This window comes from Chrysemys picta, chromosome 10, assembly GCF_011386835.1.
Source record: "Chrysemys picta bellii isolate R12L10 chromosome 10, ASM1138683v2, whole genome shotgun sequence".
Classification (NCBI taxonomy): domain Eukaryota; kingdom Metazoa; phylum Chordata; order Testudines; family Emydidae; genus Chrysemys; species Chrysemys picta.
The window spans coordinates 84454869-84478701 of NC_088800.1; the positions used below are offsets into that span (position 1 = coordinate 84454869).

At 51.7% G+C, this 23833-nt stretch overlaps 1 protein-coding gene across 2 annotated transcripts in view; it reads left to right on the forward strand.

Annotated features, from left to right (window-relative positions):
• LOC101945813 (testis-expressed protein 2-like) overlaps positions 1–23833 on the forward strand; it is a 34340-nt gene that overhangs the window by 6404 nt on the left and 4103 nt on the right. For both annotated transcript variants that reach the window (XR_010591221.1, XM_024102348.3), the window contains exons 2-9: positions 5880–7282; positions 9087–9287; positions 9718–10045; positions 11589–11830; positions 12089–12235; positions 13781–13880; positions 16727–16859; positions 23102–23239. Coding sequence is in view for 1 of the 2 variants with exons in the window: in XM_024102348.3 (XP_023958116.2) it covers positions 5906–7282; positions 9087–9287; positions 9718–10045; positions 11589–11830; positions 12089–12235; positions 13781–13880; positions 16727–16859; positions 23102–23239 (2666 nt within the window). In the remaining variant the exon portion in view is untranslated. The remainder of the gene's footprint in view (positions 1–5879; positions 7283–9086; positions 9288–9717; positions 10046–11588; positions 11831–12088; positions 12236–13780; positions 13881–16726; positions 16860–23101; positions 23240–23833) is intronic.

The window sequence follows — 23833 nt, forward strand, 5'->3', positions numbered from 1 at the left end:
ATAAGTCAAATAGTTTAAAGCAGAAGCTCAAGAGGACAGAGTTAAAAATGAGCTTCAGCCTTTTCTGTCCATGTCCTGCATTTTGGGTGCTTGATTTCTCAGCATTTGGCCAAACTTTTTGCCTGGAATATGTAGATCTGTTTTATAAAAAGGTCAATTTGCAGATAATTTACATCCTTTGATTGCAGTTTGGTTTCCTTCAAACTGCATCACTTCCTAATCAAAGAGCAACTGGAGGAGCTCTGCAGTCCCCAGACTAATAACCACAGCAGTTTGGTTTCTGTATCCATATATTTCAGTGATAATTAGATGAGGGATTTCTCACCCTTTTGGTTGGCTCATAAATCAGTCTCTTTGAAGTGAAGCAAAACTCTGGTGCAGTCTTCACTAGCAGCCTGCTCCCTGCTCAAGCAGCCACTGACAGGCTTAATAGGCTGGAGAGAACCCCTGGAAATTATTTTTTTCAATTAACTCTGGCTAATTTTGCGACAAACGCAAACACTAATTTGGCAGTGGCTCATCTGGGAATAAGATGCTGGGAGCTTTTATTGGATAGAGTCCAGTTGGATGAACCTTTATATTACAAAATGATCACGTAGCATTTGTAAGTATCACCTGTTCATTTTAATAAACATGAAGTACGGTAAATAACTACGGTAGCCGTTACAGCTTTGTGCAATTAAAGTGTTATCAGACTAGAGACATGGATGTGCTTTCCAAGCAAGACCTGTAGCCAAGGTGCAGCCTGCTTTGCGTGGCCATTAGTGGCCCCTGTCTGATCCCCAGCTTAAGTATAAGGATTTGTCCTGACATCCTTGGCCAGCCTTCCTCCTTCCCCCGGAGGTAGTGCAATGTGCTGCTGCCTTCATTCCCCAGAGGTGGCTGCATTTCAGTGGTTGATATATAGCATGTACCATACTTTGAGTTCTTTCCGGATGAAAGCTACTATATAAATACAAGATGTTATTACTGAACAGGCTGCCAATGTATTAATGGCCTCTTAGGATACAGGACTTTTTAGCTTTTAAAAACCAAGCAAAATATGACTGGGATAATTGAAGAAGGGCCAAGTTCTGAGAGATGCTGAGCCCTCAAGCACTTGCTGCTGACACCGCAAAAGGTCGGGGCCTCTCCGGATCTGGCTCTAAATGCAAAAGCTGCTCTTAGCCACTATCTGCCGATTCCGTACCTGGAGCTAGTTCTGGTACCCAGGGGCAGCAGGCTCAGTGGGTGGAGACGATAGCGTGACTCAGGACAGTCTGCTCTTGTTTGCGAGCAAGCAGCATTAGGGAATCTGCACAACGGCCATGTGACTCGTGCGGTCACAGCCATTTTCACAGCGTGGGCCACACCCTAATCCGTGGGTAGGTTTTTCTGCCAGAGGCAGTAGGGGCAGCCGTCTGAGCACTGCATTGGGAGCCAGGTCTAGTCCCAGCTCTGCCTCTTGGGCAAGTCGCTTCACTTCTCTAGGCCTCAGTTTCCCCATCTGTAAAATAGGCATCATGATATTCACCCTACTTTGTACACGGCTTTGCTATCTATGGGAGGGATGGAAATTGCTCAGACCAGCTCCATTCCCACTGGCAATCGTGTAACATCCCTGGGGCAACTGCAGGTGTTAGTTACAAGGACAAAGGAACCGTAGGAAAATATTTATATGTTTTTAGCTTCTTCCAGTGGTATTTGGTAGCGGAAAATAAGGTTGGGAGGCAGCACTGTGGGACCAGTCATCTCTCCACAGCCACCTGCAAAGTCTCCGCAGGCCACCACATAGCTAAACTGAAACATGCTGAGTAGATCAGGACAGGGACAGGGTCTTTCTCTTCCCAGGCGTTTGTGCAACAAGCCGAGGGGGGTCTCTGGGTGCTGCCACAACACTGATAATAAATAACGATGCTCAATGCGGTTTGGCAGAGTAGAAGGATCGCTGGAGAATTGCTCAGGCTCCATCTTGCACCTCTATCCTTGTACTAGCTGCTCCTCGCGTGGGACCCTGTCTACACGAAAGACATTTGCAGAAGGGTAACTAGCTCACGCACACCAGAGCACACCCCTCATAGAGACGTGCTGCCCTGAGACAGAGTGAAGCTTACGGCAGTGCAGCTTTCTTTGATCTGACACCAGAGTACGCGTGCAGTGGTCTGAGCTTCTAACATCATCGAGACCATTGCAATCATCTAGTCTGACTTCCTGCACAACACAGGCTATAGGACTTCTCTGTGTAACTCCTGCTTCACCCCAGTAGCTGTGCTTTAACCAGAGCAGCGCTTCTAGAAAACATCCGCTCTTGATTTTAAAATCGCCAGTGATGGAGAATCCCTTGGTAAGTTGTTCCAATGGTTAATTACCCTTATTGCTAAAAATCTGCACCTTATTTCTAGTCTGAAGGAGTCTAGCTTCAATCTGCTCGGATCTGGTTGTACCTTTGTATGCTAAACCGAAGAGCCCGCTATTACCAAATTTCTGTTCTCCATATAGGTACTTTTGGACTCTGCTCCATCACCCCTGAACATTCCCTTTGATGAGATAAACAAATAAATTGGGCTCCTGAAGTCTTTTTGCTGTTGGCTGTGTTTTTCAGTCTTTGAATCATTCTCATGGCAGTGCCTTGGCATTAAGGTCTGCACCTGTAAATTCCTTAATGACGGCAGGACCTGGGACTTGCAGCTAGCAAGGTCTCTCCTAGGCCAGGGTTTAGTTCTGTTCTATGAAGTGGTGGTGAACTCTGCAGAGGAGCAATGTATCCAAGGCCCATCTACACCATCCTAAGGAGGGCACTGGTAGAATCTTTCTTCACAATCGCTCTCAAAACAGGGTGTTAAACAACCCCGGTCACTTAACATAAATCAGTCAAACCACACTTTTAAAAAGAGCTTCATTTAGCATGACTGATCACTACCAGACAGGCTTTCTCTCTCCCTTTTAGCTCCTCCCTGGAAGCCTGACTCCAGCTCCAGGTGTCCCAGTGCAAGCTGATTGGGCCCCCCCCCGTAGCCCATTAACCCTTTCTGGGACTTGCATGCCCCATCGAACAGAGGAGAAAAGGAAGGCAGTTTTTTCTGGTGTGCAGAGCAGGGAAATGGGAGTCCGGACTCCTGGGTTACTTTGAGTGTAAACTCTTTGGGGTAGGGACAAGGCTGTACAAGGCTTAGCACAATGGCGCCTAACTGGGGTTTCTAGGCACACCTGTAATAGCTACCACTGGGTTCTCTCCCCAGCTCTGCCGCCGACGCTCATGCTTGAGCTTAACTTCACTTTGCCTTTGTTTAGCCATCTGTACAATGGGGATGAGAACTGCTGTCCTGCCTCCCACGTGGGCTGGGACGTGCCAGACATGTTCAGAAAATGCGAGGCTAGTTTAGCTTCAAGACAACGGGCGACAGCAGTGCAGAGCATCACGAACCCTGAAGCTCGAACATCAGCATGCCGCGAAAGCGGCCAGGTTAACCTCAGCCTCCTCCGTGCCTTCTCTTGCGATCTCACTGGAAGGAGGTAAATATCCAGCTACTGCACAGCGCAGAAGGATGAGATGAATGATATGAGACGGCTGCTGCTGAGAGGCTGGTTCAGTGCAGCTGAACAGACGTCTTTGTTCTTCACTTCGAGACTCCTCCTGACAGCGGCAGGAGTGTAAATGCAAATCAGTCACCGTTGCTAGCAAACGTGCCGCAGCTCTGCAGCTGACTGCAAAACGAAGCGTTGGCAAAGGCCTTGTAGCTAGACAGGGAGCGCTCCAGCAAAATACAGGGGCTAGCTCCAGTGTAGTGCTCTCTGGAGCCCCGAGGAGATGCTCTCCAGCCCTCTCCTGGATGGACTGGGGCATCCGTCAGGTTTATGCTGGGAACAATTGGCTCATGTAAATCAGGAGGGGGTCGGGAATATGAAGCATGAGATTATATAAACCGAGCCAGAGGCGGCTGCTGCACAGCCTGTAATTAATTCATGTCTGTAAAGTTCTTTGCAGAGCCGGAGCCCAATGCAGCCCTGGTGTAAGCAGGCCAGGCCCTGACAGCAGGGCTCCATTTGGCCCCAAAAGCTCTATAAATGCTAAGTATTATTTTTCCCTCCTGTAAATCGGAGCAGCACTGGACACCCCCGCCTGGCTGTTTGGAACAGGAACACAGAAACATGGAGTCTGCTTTGGAATTCATTTCTAACTACTCATTTTGAGTACACTGCTTGGCACAGTAACAAACTGGCTGGGGTTGATATCCCCTCTGCCCCCTACTGAATGGAATAAGCATTGCTCAACGGTGTGTCATGGGCCCTATACTGCTAACGAAGATTCGCCTATAGCGTAAGTGATCTGTGCTTTTCGAGCCAAGGGGAGCAGAGTTCTAGCCCAGCTATCACTATGACGTTCCAAGTGGCCCTGCAGTGTGTCATTAGCAGGAGTTTTCTGGCCAGAATGGTAAACGTTTTCACCCCACTCCTGCCCCCTCCCAAGCAGAATAGCAAATACTGTCATTTATTATTTGTATTGTGGTGACACCTAGGAGCCCCCACGGAGTCAGGGCCCCACTGTGCTAGGGGCTGTACATACTCCTAGTGAGAGACAGTCCCTGGCCCAGAGAGCCCACAGTCCAAACAGCCTTCCTCTCCAAATAATGCATAACCACAAATGCGAATAATGATTAATAATGTTTCCCGCCTGATTTTTTGGACCAATTGCTTGGCAGAGCTCGGGAGGGTTGTTGTGGTAGTTTGATATTTTGGGATGGAGCGATCTGGCAATATTTTATGACAACTTGGAAAATTCTCTGGTAAAACAAAGTAGTTTTGGGGGGGAGGTTAAACTTCTTGTAAATCTAGTAAAAATTCAGATTGTGGATTTTTTTCCCTCGTACAACACAAGCTTTTGTTTAATTGAATTGGGGCCTAGATATAGTTTTAAAACCATTTGTCAATGTATAGCTAATGGAACACAGGGGTAGCTCTGGCTTCAATTCAAATATCTATTAAGCAAGCAACACAATTAGAAGAGTAAGATAATGCTGTTTAGTACTAGGCGGTTTATTCTTCCATTAACCATAAGAGGCTAAGAAGATCAGTCACCACCAATAACTCATAGTGCTGTAGGATAAACTGCCCCCAAAACACAAGTAGAATTATTAGATTTCTGGCATCATTTCTAACGTACAACGGATTAAAAAGAAAGCTACAGATGAAATCCCATGTTGCATTTTTTTAAAGGAAGTTGACTACGGTAATGCGTGTGTGTCAGTGTTATCTGTGTGTGTCAGGAGTTGGGCCTTGTTGGTTGTTTATGTGCATGTGACAGCAAACTACAAACCCCGCAAAGACTTACGCATGTGAATAAATTAACTCATAGGTGTGGTTCTATTAAATTCAATGAGACTGCTCATGTGAGTGAAGTTACTCACGGGTATACATTTTCGCAAGATTGGAGCCATAAAACCATGCACATCCCCCATGACTAAAAAATCACCTATCGGCCATGTACCTTACTTTTCTGGTACTCTGCTGAGCCCCTCTTCTCTCTTGTTTTGAAACACACCTTTCCAAAGTCGGTGGGCTATGAAGGCACTTCCTACCTGTGCCAGGGTAGAACACTTCTGTGTCTTGCCTTTGGCAGTTTGCCTATCTGCCTAGGACAAATGCTGTTCTACTGTTCCAAGGTTTTGTGGAATATTTAGCACAAGTGAACAAGAATCAGCATAATACAGTTTGCCATGATTACCCAACATGTATATTTGGTATAATATATTCCATATTGACACCATGCACGTAGTACCTATTCATGTGGGAGGGCTAGGGATGTGTCACCTATATGGTTTTCCCCCCTTCCATCTAGTTCTCCTAGACAGTGAGGTCAACTGGGCCCTCCCCACTTTGATTCATTTGTGCCTTCCTTACAGAACCACCACTAGCAGTGATGTGAACAATGGCTGGTCACGCCAAAGCGACCCTGGAGCCAGCGGGCTCTTCTCCTGCCTCCTTTTCTCCCCCAGGCTCGCCTCAGCAAAGAGACCCGACGGTCAGTTCCCAAGAGATAACCAGCCAGTTCGCCAGCGCCAGGAGCAAAGAGGACTGGGAGAACCTGGACGGGAGTGAGTTGATTTTCACCTTGGATAAGGATGAAGAGGAAGGAGCTGCCAATTTGCCTGAGAACTCTGTTCTGTATGTGGACACTGGGCAGTGTGAAGGCCAACCTGGATCTTCGTTCCATAGGCCATTCCCTCCGGCTTCTCCTCCAGAGCTGGGCTTCCTGATCGACATCCCCTTCTATCACCTGCCTGGCTTCTCTCCACCGAGCTCCAGTGCCCCTCCGAATCTGCAGGGCTCCCCGGGCCCCAAGCCCCTCATTAACTTAGTGAAGTCCCTGTCGACCGAGATACAAGCCAAGGAGAGCTGCCCTCTCAAGCCCCAGCCCTTGCTGAACTTGGTCAAGTCCATTTCGACGGAGATCTCCCACCTGGAGCCCGAGGTGACGCAGTCCAAATCAGACTCGAAGCTCAACGTGCATCTGTGGAGGCAGATCACCCATCCCAAGAGCAGAGATGGGGACTCCAGGACAGCCCCCTCCTCCCCCAATATCTCCCCTTCGGAGAGCAAAGGCAGCTTCTTCAGGGTGCAGGAGGCCAAGTTCGAGGACACGAAGAGGAGGTTCTCCGAGGCCATGCAGGAACCTCTCAGCAGACTCAGCAAAATCATCGGGGACGAGAACAGCGTCTCGGCCAAGTATAAACTGCCCCACTCCGGTGCTTACGTCCATGACTCCCTGTCCAGCCACAGCGGGGACTGCACTAGTGCGGACGTCAAGGCTGCTAGGCCCAGTCCCGGGAAAGCGGAGAGCGACCGGCCGGGAGAGCACATGTGCAAAGCGATCCGGAGGACCCAGGCGAAGGACGGCTTCCCCTTGGAGCACAAGTGGGGGCCCGCCTTGAACTGCCGCTACGAGATCTGCTCCTGTGGAGACGTAATCCAGGTGGTGGAAATGGAGCAGAGCGAGAACGGCCCGGAGGAGGCGCAGCTGCGGCAGCCCCTGGACGAGCTCCTCCCAGCCCAGCCTGGCAGCCCGGTGCCATGCAAAACCCTCGCCTGCGTCGCCATCTTGGCTTACAATTACTTCATCCTGCCTCTGCCCCCTTACCTCTCGGGCCTCTGTCTGGGACTGGCCTGCGGGTTCGTACTAGGCTTCCTGGTCATCCTGCTGTTCGTGCCAAAGCCTTCCCTGGCTCCCCGGCAGGGACGGTACCCTCAGGACAAGCTGCACTCGGAGCTGCTAACGAGGAAGCCACGGGAACCAGATGTCCTCAAGGTAGGAGATACGTCCGGTGGGGGGTGATGCCCGCTTAGGGGTCGCTCTGCTCCAGGGGGACAGCAGTTATCCAGACCACGGCTCTGTAACATGCACGGCCTGTGTGACGCCAGGGCCGGGTAGCCGTGCTCCGAGTGCTGATCATCCCTACGGTGTTTGGGTGCATGCAGACAGCGCCCGCCGCATAGCAGCACCCCGGCTGCCACAGGAACCCCTGTGGGCCCCAGACATTCGGGACTAGGTGGCTGCTGGAGAGTGTATCTAATCCACCGGCTCAGGGTGTGTGACGACCATGCCCCCAGCAACTCCAACAGCCTACTGCATATCCCCAGCTAGCGTCCTCCTTTAGCTCCGCCGGTGTCTGTCTGTTTAGGTCCCTCTAGAGCCCCATTACCACGATCCCTGAGCACCACACCATGAATTTATCCCCACATACCCCTGTGAGGTAGGGCAGTGCTGTTATCCCTGTCATGGTTATGTGATGGGAAACTGAGGCATGGGGAGAGTCCATGACTAGCCCACGGTCACACAGGACGCTCTAGCAGAGCCAGGAACGCCTGAGTCCCAGTCCCGTACCCATCCTTCCTCCCTAAAGCATTGCTGCTGGGCAGAGACCGGCCTCTGATGTGGAAGGCTAAGCACGCATCTGGGCATAGGGTGACCAGACAGCAAGTGTGAAAAATCGGGATAGGGGGTGGGGAGGTAATAGGCTTCTAGATAAGAAAAAGCCTCAAATATTGGGACTGTCCCTATAAAATCGGGACATCTGGTCACCCTATCAGGGCATGAAGAGGAGCGGGCTGGGCTCCTCAGTGCCAGGTAGGTAGCAAAGGGGGTTAGAAAGGCAGCAGCATGAATTACTTGGAAGTCAGGCAGGGGAAGAGAAATGCTTCCTTCGGGGCTGACAAGGTGGGGAGCTGAGCTGCAGCCAAGCTAGGGCAGACACCGAGCAGGAGATTTGATTCCTGGTTTGGATTCTGTCGATGCATTAATGACACAGTAACTCCCCGAACCCTGTTGACCCAGGGACTGGATCATGTGTGCGCCAGTCAAACGTCCCAGTGCGCTGGCTGGGCGATATTTCAGGGCCAGGGTGAGGAACGGGCTAATGGCAAAGCAGCCAGGAGGCTGAGCCTTGTGTGTTTTGGAAATCTGCTGAAACGCCGCCCTGGAGGTCACAGAAACGTTCGAGCGGACGCAGGCTTTGGGAGCTCCGGGCCGTGATTTCACATTGCTGGTTAAGTGTCGCGATAGTTGAAAGGGAATTCTTTATCATCCCCATTTTCTCCAGACGTGTGTCGAGCCGTATCGCTTGATGCTGACGAAGCCCCTCTCGTCTCCAGGGGAGCAGGGCTGGGGTCCAGGGGTTAATTTGCTGTGTTGCTGTTGTAAAGTTGCACTTTATTTGTCCTTGTGGCCTCACACCAGTGAAAGATAATGTGCACACTCACACACCTAGGTGAACACACGCACCCCTTCTCCTTTGCCACTCAGCACACACATCTCCCCGCATGCATGTGTGCACTTGTGCACCCCAGGCCACCCCACGTGCGACATGCACACACATCCAACTCACGCGCGCGTCACACCACACCTTACCTGCACGCTCATCCCCTCCTACTCGATAGCACATTTCTCATGAGCGTGTCACAGCAATTCTTTTCCAAGTGCAAGCGACTGGCCCGAAAAACAATTCCCATCACACTGTAGGCAGCAAGGAACACATACCACGGCTGGTCCCACAGTAAATCCATTAGCCGGCCACGGCTGCAAGACGTAATCTCATGCAGACTTTCCCTTCCAGAGCTGGATGAACGAGATGTATTTCTACGACCCGGAGACCTACCACCCGTCGCTCACTCACTCGGTGTTTGTGACGCTGGAAGGCTCCGCCATGAAGCTCTCCTACCCTAAGAACAACGTCCCGCGCCGAGCCACCTTCGAAGAAGAAACCCTCGACGTGGCCTTTGTCAGCCATCGGCACTACGACATGAGCAACGCCCAGGTAGGACTCTGCCCGAGGAGATCACAGTCCCCACAGAATAGCTGAAAGCATCTAGTTTAAACTGAGCCAAGACAGGTGGACGTAGCTTTGAACCTGAACTCGTCCCATTGGGGCTGGGTGGTACAGGCCTCATGCTGGACTCATCCTACCACATCATGGATGGGTTTTGGCCTTCAGTGGGAACATTTGGTAAGTCCTTCTCAGCCCAGCTGGACCATTTTGGCCCTTGGGACTCTTCATAGCAAGGCCATTGCTCTTCCTTCACTGTGTCTCCATTAAAGAGAGTCCCCGTGGCTGGATGCGCCATGTGATTGTCTCCCCTGTCCCACTGGGCTACACCAAAGAACATACGCAGTCCCCAGGCTGAAGGAACGGCTCAGTGTCCCCATGGCTTAGCCTCCCTGCCTGACAGCATTTGTTGATATTGCAGGTCTTTCTCTTCCCACCGGGCCTGGCCCGAAAGAGGATGTGGAACAAGAAATATCCCATCTGCATTCTGTTCCCAGACCAAGAGGACCAAAATTTCAGAAGCTCAAATGAGCATGACATGGACCTCCCAAGAGATGAAAGCCTGAAAATGACTTGGACACCAGGCCAGGACGTCCCCCTGAAGCCTCCAGGGGACCTCCGGGAAAGGACTCTCTACCTCTTTGGAAGAACAGGAAGGGACAAAGAAGAGTGGTTCCAACATCTCACGACAGCCTCCCTAGGGGACTGTCATGAGGTGCAGAGTGCCAGCTGGAGTGAAGGCAAATTTGGTAAAATATTTGGCCCGGGGGGGAGGGATAGCTCAGTGGTTTGAGCATTGGCCTGCTAAACCCAGGGTTGTGAGTTCAATCCTTGAGGGGGCCACTTAGGGATCTGGGGCAAAAATCACTACTTGGTCCTGCTAGTGAAGGCAGGGGGCTGGACTCAATGACCTTTCAAGATCCCTTCCAGCTCTATGAGATAGGTATATCTCCATATCTTATTTATTTATCATGGTGGCCTCTTTTGCATTTAGGCAAATACAGATAATCCAATGGAGGAGGTCACTTCTATAGCCATGGGCTTTAATTGGCTTGCTGTGGGCTAAATCCACCATGGGGGGAAACAAGTATAATCCCACTAAAGTCAAAGGAGTTGAGCCCAATTGTGCGAGCACTAACTCTGGAGAAAGACAGAGGGGGATGTCTGGTGGTAGATGGACCACTCAGCTTCAACCATGCCCCAGCCTAAAAGCATTTTCAGCAACTCTTTAGCAACAGATTTGCTGACATTCTACATGGCAGGTTTATTGGAAGGTGCCAATCTCAATATTCATGGCAACCAGTAAAACTCTGAGCAAGAGTCTTTACGTTGAGCTAAATAATAATAACTAGCTTCAGAAGCTGATTCGGTTTGGTGGGATACCATCCGGATTCATTGTCGCTGACGGCAAAGCTCGCTCAGCTCTATAAACAACTACCCCGGATTGAGCGGCAGCAGAGGGTGCTGAAAGCATGCTGGATGTGCCTGCCGAGGCCTCGCTCACCTGCAGAGAGATGCAGAGTGCCCGCAGTGTATTGCATCGATGCCTGGGAGAGAGAGAGATGGTCTGTGGCCTGAGCAACAGACTAGGAACCAGGAACTTCTGAATTCTAAACCTGGCTCCAACTCCCGTTGTGGCTTTGGGCGAGTCGCTGCACCAATCTGTGCCTCGGTTTCTCTGTCTGTGCGACGGAACTAATGATAACCCCCCTATAAGGGCAATGGGTATGAGGATTAACTGGCTGAAGTGTGGCAAATGCTTTGAAGTTGAATAGAAAAATCTGATCATTACATTCTGCATCTTCCTCCGGGGCAGGGAAAGACTCCTTCCTTTCCTAGATGCACAATTGTATCTCCGAGGGCGTTACACTTTGAGCCGGGGAGGGGGCGATTCCCAGCTTGAGGAGACGTCTCTGCGCTAGCGCTGATCAAACTGGTGTGCTATACAGAGAGCGTCGCCATGGTGGTGGCAGGGGGCTAGCTGTCCTGAGTATGTACCATCTGAGATGCTCGGCGTGTCCTCAAGGTGGCTGGCCCCTCCCGCTGCTCGCCCCGCTAAGCGGCACTCCGCTGACAGCACACCAGCTCGAGCACAGCGAGTGGGAGTCCATCTCCTCCAGCTGGGAAAACCTCCCCCTAGCTTGAAGTGTAGACTTACCCTCAGTGCTGATGGGTCTGTCCTTCCATCCGGCTGGCGTTGCTGGACGCCATTCGCTTGCACCGCTCCTCTGTCTCCACTCCCCTCAACGGAACACAGCCAGAGGACTAGCTCCATTTGTTTCTGTTTCCCAGGTTTCGGTCCGAACCAGCTCTCCAGCCCTTCAGGAAAGGGCATCAACAACAGCGGCAGCAGCCGGGGAAGCACGGAAGACATCCCTTCGTTGTTGAGACCCAAGGATCTAGCTGGCACCGTCCGGCAGAAGATTCTTCTGGATTACAGCACCTACATGTCCCGGTTTGTCCAGCCAGAAACGGGCACCAGCCCCCTCCAGAGCCCCTGTCACAGCGCCAGGGGCAGCCCAACCTCGCAAAAGGTGAGTGAAGCCAACGGCGTAGTCTGGCAAGAAATCCAGAGGCTTAGAGAAACAGACACGTGAATTCTCACAAAAGATTTGCCCATGCCCCTCGGCATATACTAAATATAGTATGTGAGAGTCAGGGATACTACTGTACGCTAATTTGATCTGATACTTACATTACGCTTCGGCATTTGTTGGTCTCCTTCATTCTGTAGCGTATACGTGGCCCATTTTCAGGTATTCTTATTTCTCTCTCTCTCTCACTTTTTTAAGTTCCTCAGGGACATGAATGGCAGCAGTGAATTGTCCATGGCTTGGATGAATGCACTGGTTGGGCGAATCTTCTGGGACTTCCTGAGGGAGAAATATTGGATGGACCAAGTGTCAAACAAGATCCAGAAGAAGTTAAGCAAAATCAAGGTGAGACGGTATGGATCTTTGCTTTCCCTTGCAGAAGAACCTCATGGTGTTCCACCTGTCTCATTGGCTGGGGAATGGGACTGGAAGAGAAAGTCCGGGCTCTGGTATTTTTCAGAGCATTGCGATGCAAGTGTGATGCATCCATCAAGTTGCCTTTAGGACCATATGGACCAAGTCCTTTATTGAAGTCAGTGGAGTTTTGCCACTGACTTTGATGGGAGCAGGATTTGGCAGTCAAGTTATACATGCAGTCAAGCCTGACATAAGACTTGACTGATGCTCTGTGAACTGGTGATTCATGTGCCCAGCTTTCTCAAATCTTTCATTGGTAGGAAACCTTACGACCAGGGTTCATCATTAAAGTTAAAGGGTTTATTAGGGAATTAGGAATTCATTTCTGGAATCTTTTAAAATCAAGATTAGATGCTTTTCTCAAAGCCACGCACTAGCTCACATCAATTCAGGGCAGTCCTACGGCCTGTACTATGCTGGAGGTCCGACAAGACGATCCTGATGGCCCCTTCTGGCTTTATATTCTATGAATTAACAGTGCAGTTGGGAAGCGTTTATTCAAACCCAGGCTGGGTCAGCAGTGACGGAGAGCCCTTTGCTGCTGGCTCTGGTTGCCTTTGGGCACAAGCTGGTCTCAGATCAGTTCTTACTGGGACAGGCGTCCACACTACAAAACCCTTTAGCACAATGGGGTCCTTTGCTGGCTCTCTCAGCAGGGAGGCCAAGAATAAATGGGGCCCTAGAGATGGCAATCTCCTCTGCCCCCCTCTCCCAGAGAGCGTCCCTCCAGGGCAGGGACAAAGCATGTCGGCAGAGAGCAGCGTATGGGGAAATGTGCCCATCTGAAACCAGTTAGAAAGGGTCTGAAGTAGATTGGTTTTGGGAGGGGCCTCGTACTGGACCTTCAGTGAGCACTAGGACTCTGTCAGTGCTTGGAGATGCTTACGCTCCATCCATTAAGCCACCATGGATGGAACAAGCCGCATGCATTAGCCACGGTACAAGTTCAGACATTCTGGGGAGCCCTTCTCCTAAAGGGTTTTCTACTCTGCCCTCCCCCAGGTCTGTTCTTCACTGGGTTATGAGTTGTCCGGTTTTAATGACATTTTAATTAAAAATTTAACTCCGGGGATCCAGCAAGGCTATTCCTGTGAGATAGAGGGTGGCTTTAAAAAAAAAAATAGACTGGAGCACAGTTTGTGTGGAGAATCGTTTGGGACACAGAAGAATATAGCAGCTACAACACCTACAGAAACCAACCGTCATAGAGAACAATCCTGCATTGGGATTTGGAGGATGGACCCAGTAGATCTTACCCATCTCTCATTTCTACAGCTGGAATAATGCTCATCCTACTTTGACAGTTTCATTGAGATGGCCCCATATCCTGGCTGGACAGCGCGGCCAGGGCCACTTTAAACAGCCCTGTAGCCTAGTTTCTGATTTCTGATTAATGATAAGCAGCTTCCCTTCTGCATCTGTTTGGAAGGAGATTGGGTTTAATCGCTCTCGTTTGTTCTCGCTCCAACCTAGCTCCCGTACTTTATGAACGAGCTCACACTCAACGAGCTGGACATGGGGACATCCATCCCCCTCGTTCTCAGTGCCTCCAGTCCGATCATCGATAACCGAGGTAAGGGTCCCAACGGCAGCCCCCCTCCCACCCGGTTCAATGCATTCGCACCAGGCCTTAGCCCCTGTCACTTTGCACTAACGTAGGGACTGGGCTCAAGACTTCTTTAAAAAAACATGTTTTGGGAAGATTAAAGCATCCCCGTGAAAAGTGCCTAGCCCTTGTCCCATCAGCCACGGACAAAGACCATTTTAGACCAACAAGTCTGTAGAAGTTACTTGGTGGCAACTATTTGACACGAGCTTGGTTCCACCACAGCGATGGCACTGCCTGCTTCGTCCAAAGAGCAGTCAATCAATGGGAGCTTTACATTGACTTCTGGGAGCTTTGGGTCCAGCCCTATGGCATTGATAATGCACCCACAACCAGATTATCCTACAGTCCAGTATTCCACAGAGACTGCCCTCTGCTGTCACTCCTAGGAGGGATCCCTCCAGCTCAGGGTGGCGACACGTTGGTGGGGTTGTAAGGGAGAAGCTTGCATTGGTGCTGCCCAACAACGGCTTCCCTGTGCTCTGGCCTCTGATCTCCAGGGCTGTCAATCCAGAACCTTCCTCCATCATTAATTGACTGACAAAAGAAACCCAAAGTGGGCATTTTATAGAATCATACAATATCCAGGTTGGAAGGGACCTCAGGAGGTCATCTAGTCCCACCCCCTGCTCAGAGCAGGACCAATCCCCAACTAAATCATCCCAGCCAGGGCTTTGTCAAGCCGGGCCTTAAAAACCTCTAAGGATGGAGATTCCACCACCTCCCTAGGGAACCCATTCCAGTGCTTCACCACCCTCCTAGTGAAAAAGTGTTTCCTAATATCCAACCTAGACCTCCCACACTGCAACTTGAGACCATTACTCCTTGTTCTGTCAGTGAACCAAATTGAGACAGTTACAGCTGGGGGCCACTATGAACTGGAGGGTTATAACTGGGGGTGCTATATACTAGGAACCCGCCCCCCCCCACCCCGGGGCAGTGAGAGCCCCTCGCCCTGATGGAAAACAGGGCAAGTAGAACACCCAGAACCAATGGGTCCCTTCCCTGAGGGGGCCACTGCAATGGGAGGACGGGGAAGGGCAGTTGTCCATGCTGCTAAGTCTCATCCCAGGGCAGCCCTGGGGAAATGGCAAGTTGGCAGCCTCCTACGGGAAAGGAAGAAGTGTGTCAAGTGGCAGAAGAGTCCAGGACTGCCTCAGGGACAGGGAAAGAGTAGGCTTGGAGTAGAGGAGGGAGCATGGGGAGGGGCCAAGTGTGGAGAAAGGCAGGCAGAGAATCAGGGCACTGGAATTAAGCCGGATTACCCCTTCGAGCACCACAGCCAGCGCTTCCACGCCCACACCCACTTTGTTCCACATGGGTGGCCATTTGGAGAGTCACGTAGCAACCAGCCTGAGGGTAGCAGAGGGGTTAGCCACTCACAGTGATGCACAGCTTGGAACAAAGGCTTAGGGGAAGGTCACAAACCTGTCCCCAGAATGGGGTGCATTTGGGGGAGATGCCACTGGATCCCCTAGACTGCAGCACCAGTCTTTCTCCATCCTGGGCATCCCACAACCCAGCTGTGGCAGCATGTTAACCCTCCCAAGTCTCCAGTTATCCCCTTCCCCCCTCCCCTCCGGAATTCATTCAGTAGAGACGCTGGATTAATATTTCATCCCCACACACTGTTTGCCAGGGACTCCTTGCAGTGGAGGAATAAAGCTTGTGTTGACCCCCCCGACCTGCACATCCCCTCGCATCCCTCCAGATCTCCCACCAGCACCTCAGTCTCCATTCCCGCTGTGCAACCTCAGATAAAGCGGGCGAGAGCACGCAGGGGCTCAAAACATTCACGGCCTGCTTGGGAATGCGCAATCCGCCGCCCACACTCCCAGGAGGCAGGTGTAAAGGGGACAGAGGAGGGGAAAATAAAGGGGCCACGCTGAGCCTTCAAACAGAGCCCTCTTCCTGCTCCCGGCGGCCGACCCAGCACAGTAATAATCGCTCTGTGCAGCCAGAAGCCAGTGCAGTGCAGTGCAGTCCTTGCTACGGGCGTCACAAGAACCTGCTGAATTTCCCAATGTGTGGAAAAGGGATCCTGCATTGTTAATGTCAGGATAAAGGCCTCGACCAGGATTGGGGCCCCACTGTGCTAGAGGTTGTGTGTATGTACGTGCACACGCACACACACGCACACAGTTTCTCACCCCCATTTCACAGGTGGGGCCCAGAGAGATTCAGTGACTCACCCCAGGAGACAGTGGCTAAGCTAGGAATTTAACCCAGCGCCTCCTGCCTCTCAGCCTAGGGCACTGCCTCCGGAACAGCCTTCCTGTATGACGGGAGCAGCAAGGCAGCTGCTACCCAGCCAAGGCCAGGGTGGTTGATTGAATGGGGTAAATTCCACAGTTTCCAGGGTTCAAGACTCTGTCACCTGTTCACATCGAGTAGTGACCAAAGGCTGTTATCCTCTGGTGGCTCTTCAGGGGCCTGCATGAGAGAGGTCAGTGACCGGAGCCCAGTTCCCACAGGGCTGGCGTCCCTGCATGAGGCGTCTGCTGGCAGTCTCAGCAGAGGCGCCAAGGGTCACGAATAGAGAGGCCGGCACGACGGGGCTGAGGCAGGGAAGGCTGGATAGATCGATGCTGAGCTTCCCTCTCCTCCCAAAAGGTGGTCTGTCCCGGTCTCAAATAAGGCACCGTGATGAGGCAGCGTGGGGAAGCTGGTACTGCCCAGGTGATACCGGCTCTCAGGCCAGCACCTTTCCCCAGTACCAAGTCCAATGAGGCTTTGTAGCAGGCACCGCGCATCCTCCCAGACACCACAGATTCCTGGGACCGTGGGTCACCTGCATCCTGTCCCCTCTGCAGGGCTTTGGGTGGACGTGGAAGTCATCTACAACGGCGCCCTACAGATGACACTGGAGACGAAGATGAACTTGTGCAAGCTGGGGAAAGAGGCACTGGCGGAGGAGAGTGGGCAGGCGGCTGCTGGTGGGGAAGGGTAAGGTCACTAAAGCGTTACTGGGCCTTCACTCCTGCAACATAAAATCATAGAGTATCAGGGTTGGAAGAGACCTCAGGAGGTCATCTAGTCCAACCCCCAGCTCAAAGTAGGGCCAACCCCAACTAAATCATCCCAGCCAGGGCTTTGTCAAGCCGGGCCTTAAAAACCTCTAAGGAAGGAGATTCCACCAGCTCCCTAGGGAACCCATTCCAGTGCTTCACCAGCCTCCTAGTGACATCAGGGCAGGAGAGACCCTGGTCCAACTGTTCCTCCAGGAGAAGGTAGTCGGTTCTATAGCCGTGCTCAGTAAGAGCACTGGATTTTGACATGAGTATGAAGCCTTTGTGTATTAATTCAAGGCACCCAGGACACTGCATTGTTCTGTCTCTACACTGAACAGAAAGGGCTTTATAATTCAGTGAGGTCTGCAAAATCATGGGTCTGAAGGGCACCTCACAGGGCTCTGCGGGCAGCAGATCTGCACATCTACAGTTCGCCTCCCTGCCGGGTGGCACAGGCCAAATGGATTTAACTCCATGTTCTCATCATGCCGCCTTCTAATCAGAAGGAACCTAGTCGGTCTTGATCTGAAGCAGCGTCTTAGAAGAGATCGGATTATTCCAGAGCAATGGGACAAGGTGTCTGATACTGGGGGCCATCCGGAGTCACATATCATCCAGCTGGGGCAGAAGGAATAAGTCAAATGAAAATAAATCAACTCCATTTGGAGGGATTTATCAGGCCATCTGTGCTGAATATTTTCCATTTGTCTGAGCAGGATGGAGACAGCTGGGAAGTTAGTTCTAGGAAAGAGTCATTAATAAAATAAAAAGATAAGAAGCGCGTGCCTGTGGCTTGTTTGTCATGACCAGCTTGTGCTCGGAGTTAGCTGACAGCCTCATCCCGGCCTTGTACTAATCTCTAGTCGTTTTATCAGTGATCAAAACAAAAATCCTCCCCCATCCCCATGTGCCGCTTTGGGTTTTTGTTTTGTTTTTTTAAATCAGGACAAAACGTTCTGTCTGGAGCTGTGAATGTTCTCATGGCCTAGTGTTATTCCCACCCTGCTCCTGGGCACATTCTCCATTTAACTGGGCCCCGTTGAAAGCACAGATGGGCTGGAAAGTTAAACCTTTTGTAACATGAACAGCGTTAGGCGAGGAGAGGGGACGGCCCAGAAGTGGGTGAATTCTGAGTTACTCCAGATAACGTAAAGAGCACGGGAAAGACAAGCATTGAAGGAATGAGGCTTTTGCTCCGTGCAGCGGCCTGTTCTTCAAAAAGAAGTCTGCTTCACCGGGGCGGGGGAGACAAACGTCATAGAATCAGGACTGGAAGGGACCTCGAGAGGTCATATTGTCCAGTCCCCTGCACTCATGGCAGGACTAAGTATTCTCTAGACCATCCCTGACAGGTGTTTGTCCAACCTGCTCTTAAAAACCTCCAATGACGGAGATTCCACAACCTCCCTGGACAATTTGTTCCAGTGCTTAACCACCCTGACAGTTAGGAAGTTTTTCCTAATGTCCAACCTAAACCTCCCTTGTTGCAATTTAAGCCCATTGCTTCTTGTCCTATCCCGAGAGATTAAGAAGAACAATTTTTCTCCCTCCTCCTTGTAACAACCTTTTATGTACTTGAAAACTGTTATGTCCCCTCTCAGTCTTCTCTTCAATGGCCTCTCCCTCTTGGTTCAAATGCAACTCCAGGTTGCTAGTGCTTGTCTTATCATCTGGAAGTATATGAAATAAGATGGTGGATCTTGGTCTAGCTCCTGGTGAACTTGTGTTCACAATGCAGACAGCAAAGCTAGCTGAGAAGCCAAGGGCTGGTTAAGCACAGAAACTGGATCTGCTGTAGCGCACTTACACGATCTTGTCTCAGAGACGGTGGAATGGAAAAAACTTGCACTAACCTGGCCTTTTGCTGTACTTGACCAGCTGTGAACAAGGTTGTCAACCACTTGTAATGATAGTGCAAATGAATCCTACTAATCACATACACCTGGCCCGTCCTTCTCCCAGCATGCTGCAAACCTTCACCTATTCCTCAGAGAGTGATCTGCTGGGATGTACTTAGCACTACTGGAAGAGTCTGTTGTTGACACATTTCCCCACATCCCCCATTGGCTTATTTACAAGTTACGGGAATGGGTTTTCTTCTGCCTTTTGGAGACACTGTCTGTGTGGCTACTTAGCACATGTCTAGCTGACTCAAGAATGATCGGGGATCACGCCACTCACTGTCAATTAGCAGCTATGTCTGACGAGCCCGGATTCTCATCCCTGATCCTGGAGCACTCCGCTTTGCTCGGACGTACATTTGCTGACAGATCATTGGTTGCTCTGACTTTTTAACAGAGCCATTCCAGGCCAGAATGTGAGCTGGGGCCCGGCCTACCCCTCGAGCGCCTGCTTCTGCTATGGAGATGCTGCGGTGTGCACGGCTTGCCTAGAGAATTATCCACCTGACTCCCCGCTACCTCTACCCACTAGGGAGAACTGGGTGACGGGTGACTGCAGCGAGAGGTGCATTGATCTGGACAAACATCATCTCATTCGGCCCCAGGATGCAGGATATGGGCTCCCTGAGCAAGTTAAAGGGAGGCCTGGACTTACTAAGTCTGGCTGCTGTGCTGAGACCCACCTATAGTTGCTGTGAGCCCTCCACACCACTGGAGTCCATGACCAGTGAGGGTACCCCGCATCCTTCAGCAGCAGGCCCTGTGCTTGCACTTGCTTTTACATTTCCTAGAACCAATGAATTCTTGCTCATCTTATAAATAATAAATGTACCCCAAGAGCCGCAGTCATAGACCTGGACGGGACCCCCTTGTGCTAGGCACTGTACAGACTGAACAAAAAGACAGTGCCTGCTCCCAATCCAGGACAAGAGAGGACTGATGGATACAGAGAGAGGGATACATGAGATGAGACTGGTCAGCATGATAGGCAGTCGTCTCAGAGGCCGAACCATCATCAAGTTTTTTGTAGACCTCAACAGCGGAGGAGAGTTTGGAGGAGAGATCTGAAGGAGGGCTATGAGGTAGCTTTGTGGGTGTTTATGGGGAGCTTCTCCCAGACATGATGGGAGAAAGCACGAAGGTGCTTGTTTGAAAAAGTAACGAGTAGGTGATGGAGGCTGCGGAGGTGGGAGCTGACATCTCAGTAGCAAGTGAGAGATGCTAGGTAGGGTGGGGGTTGAAAGTGAAGACAAGCAGCTTCTGCTTGATACAGGACAAGTGGATGGATGATGGTCAAAGCAATAGGCTAGAAGACTGATCTTTGCGGCAGCATTCTGATTGGCTATTAGCCAGACAGGCTAGCATTTCTCAAGGCCAGAGAGAAGGACGCTGCAGTAACTGAGATGAGAGATGCTGAGATGCTGGCCGAGAGTTTTAGCTGCGTGGATGGATAGGAAAGGCCACATCTTACCACATATGTAAAAAGAATCTGCAAGACTTCGACACAGCCTGGATGCGAGGAGCCTGGAGAGAGATCCGAGTCAGAGGCAGGATGGTGGTGTTGTCACAGTGATCGAGAACGGAGCTACGAGGGGGGGATTTGAGGGGAAAGATTAAAAGCGCCGTTTTAGCCACGTTGAGCTTGAGCTGACAGCTAGACCTCCACGAGGAGAGGTCAGAGTGATAGGCCGAGATGCTTGGACAGGAGGAGACGGGTCTGGAGCAGAGAGGTAGAGCTGTCTGGTGTCAGCACAGAGCTGGAATTGCAGGTTGTAACAAGAATCCTCTCCTGGGCCAGTCCTCTGCTGGAAGATGATGGGAGTTTCAGGTGCAGCATTAGGACCTTTGTCACATGTGGGGCTGCTTGCCAGGAGCCCAGATGGGACAGCACCTACCTTGCTTCTGATTCTGTTTTCATCCTGGGCAAATGCACAGAGCCATAATAATTGCTTCGCTTCGGTCTCCCTTAGTGCAGGAAGAGAAATTGCTCGTGGTTTGAGTTCACCAGCACTAAGGCCTGGCAGCTGGTTGGCTTTGCACAGGGAGGCGGTGGCCGGGGGCTGCGTTTTAAGGCTCCAGGAGTAGCATTTGACTTTAAGGCCGGTCACACCTGCTTTGTTGCAGCTTTTGCGGGTGGGGATATGGGAAACCCGCCCATCCCAGCAGGACGTGGGAATATTCTGCCAGGGGTCGTCTGCACAAGATGTACATCCCCATCGTGCTTTACCGAGATAAATCCCAAATAGCACAAGGAGAGAGACTCAGAGGTTCTGTCTCTCGTGAGATACAGCAAAGGTGAAAAGACCAGGCCAAATTCAGCCCTGACACAGCTGCCACAGTGAAATTCCTGGATGTGCACCCACTTACACTGGGGCTCAGCTAGGCCTCCTGTGTTTTCAGCTGCGATTTGAAAGGGGATGGAGAGTTATGAGACAGAGGGATCCAGGGAGGTGGTTCCAGTTGGCAGGGGCTGCAGAGGAGAAGGCTCTTGCACCAGCCACAGGGAGGAGAGTGACAGAGGAGAGGCCGGGGCTGGAGGAGTGGAGAGAAAGCAGCTCGATGAAAGCTTTAACGTCACGCTCAGCGGTGCATTAAATCTCTCTGCAACTGGAGCCAAAGCTCTTTGCTTCACCAGCCTCACGCTGGATTTCCAATACCTCAGAACCAAGATGACTCTGCGTGGTTTCGATTGCGAGGCGTGCATTCCCCTGCCTCCCTACCGCTCCAAATCCCTCGCCTCGCGGAACAGCTCCGCCCTGGCAAGAGGATGGGATGGCTCTGACACAGGAAAGGTAGCCACAAGCCTCCTTACTTAGCCGCATTTTAACAATACGCTCCGGCAGGGAGCAGCATCAACTTTTGCCTCCCCCAGTACAGCTCCGGGGGGGTCACTAGATAACAACTCTCAAGCTAACGCCCCTCCCCACAATGCTGGCAGTCTGCATTCCCCCTGCAAAAGTCCTCCCCAGCCTGACACTGCATGTAGGTCAGTGTCACCAGGTCATTTCTTCTTAAAGGCGAGTTAAAGGATTTAAATAGAGAACAATGCTGCCTGCAGGGGAAGGGAACTTCCCAGCTTGGGGGCAGCAGGGTCGTGCCCCAGCTATCCGCACAACCCATGCAACAAGAGAGACCAAGGCATGACGCCAGGATGATTCGTTTGGCCTCCGCTGGGGTCACCATCTACTGGTAAACCCAGCGAGCAGCAGGAAGATGGTTTTGGAGCCCCCAAGCCAACCAGCTGCCCAGACTCTCCTGCATTTAGACAGCGCTGGGTAAGCGTTTCAGAGCCCCTGTAATGGGACCTGGCTGGGCATCCACCTCCAAACTCTCGCCCCCAGCAGCAGCTTGGGAAGTCCCATTGTCTGCCTCAAGCTCCAGGGACTGTCAAGTCCCACTAAACCCCTCACCTTAGAAACTGACTTGGAAGAGCCCCATTGTGGCAGGTTCTTACCTCTCCAGTGTCAGGTGGGGCCACTGCCTCAGTTTCCCCTCTGATACAATCTCCCTCTTGCTCTTAGTTTAATATAATCCTACAGCTAAATTACACTCCTCCCATGCTGGGCTAAGGAAAGTCCAAATGAAATCTCTCCCAGTCTGCCCTGGGTCACCAGGCCAGCCTGCTCCAGTCACTCCCCACTCTGTCTCCCAAAGACCTGCAGGAAAACCAACAGATACACACCCCAATCTCCTTTGGGGGCCAGTGCCCAAATCCCCAGTTGCTCACCCACTTTCTCCAGGGTCCCTGCAGGTCTACAGGGAACGAGAAGACCTCTCTGTCTGTTTCCCTTTGCAGAGAAGCCTGCAAGCCCTCCAGGATATTTCTTTCCATAGAGAAATCCACTCCCCCCCCATACCCACACACCCCCAAACCTTGCTTCTTCCTGCTCTCTTCTCTGTCCTGGGGGGGAAGAGTCAGACATCTGCTTATATCCTGCTTCCTCCTCCCAGCATGCCTGGCTATAATGACCTACCATTCCCAGTGGTCCTGGGAACTGTAAGTCCCAGTACGCCTGGGTTCTGGGTTTAAAATGAGAACAGGCTGTCCCGGGGCTGTAGCCTTAAAGGGCCAGGCCACCCTGCTGCATCCATGTTCATCCTAGTATGAGAAACAGAGGTGACCCTGCCATGCGTCCCTGCCACCGGCTCCTCTTCCCAAGCACCTGGCCCATGCTGCAGGGCTAGAGGGAAGACGCCAGGCCCGTGCAGTCTGCGAGTGCCGCAGCCCAAGGACCCTCCCCGCCCAGGGACTCACCCCCTCCCTCTTTGCTCGCAGGGCAAAGCCTCGGGGGATCCTGCTGGCAGACAGCGATGCAGAATCCTCCAGCGCCGGCTCCTCCGACGAGGAAGACGTCCTTGCAGCAGAGTCTTCTGGAGCCCTGGGAGAGAGGATCGTCCCCTCTCCTGCTGAAGGGTAAATAATTAATAATAAAATAGTAATAATAATCCCTAGCCCGCCTATAGCACTATCCCTCAGTAGATCTCAAAGCACTTTAAAAAAGAGGTCACAATCATCATTCCCATTTCACAGATGGGGAAACTGAGGCACAGGGCAGGTAAGTGACTTGCCCAAGATCCCCCAACGAAGCCATGGCAGAGTCATGACCCAGGTCTCCTGCATCCCAGTCAAACAACCCCCTCTCAGAAGAGGGGTCCCTCAGCTAGCCCTGCCTGTGGGGAGCCATTGGGAATCACAGCCACTAGACACCACACGATGAGCACAGGACGGCTGGCTGGCTGGCTAGATCATTGAGTCCGACGTCCTGCAAAGGCACGTTGTCGTCTCCCCGATGAAGCTATTAGGGAAATCTAGAAGGAGAAGAGTTGTAGGAGTGTGAGAGTCTCACACCTGCAGCGCCTTCTGCTGGATGGATTTCCGTGTCCTGGGAGCCACGGAGAAGGGTGGCCTGTTCCTGCTGGAGGACTGTCGCAGTGTCATGGACCGCGGGGTGGGGGGGTTCTACAGGGAGTGAGAGGTGCCCCCAGGACGAATGGGGCGGGACCGAGT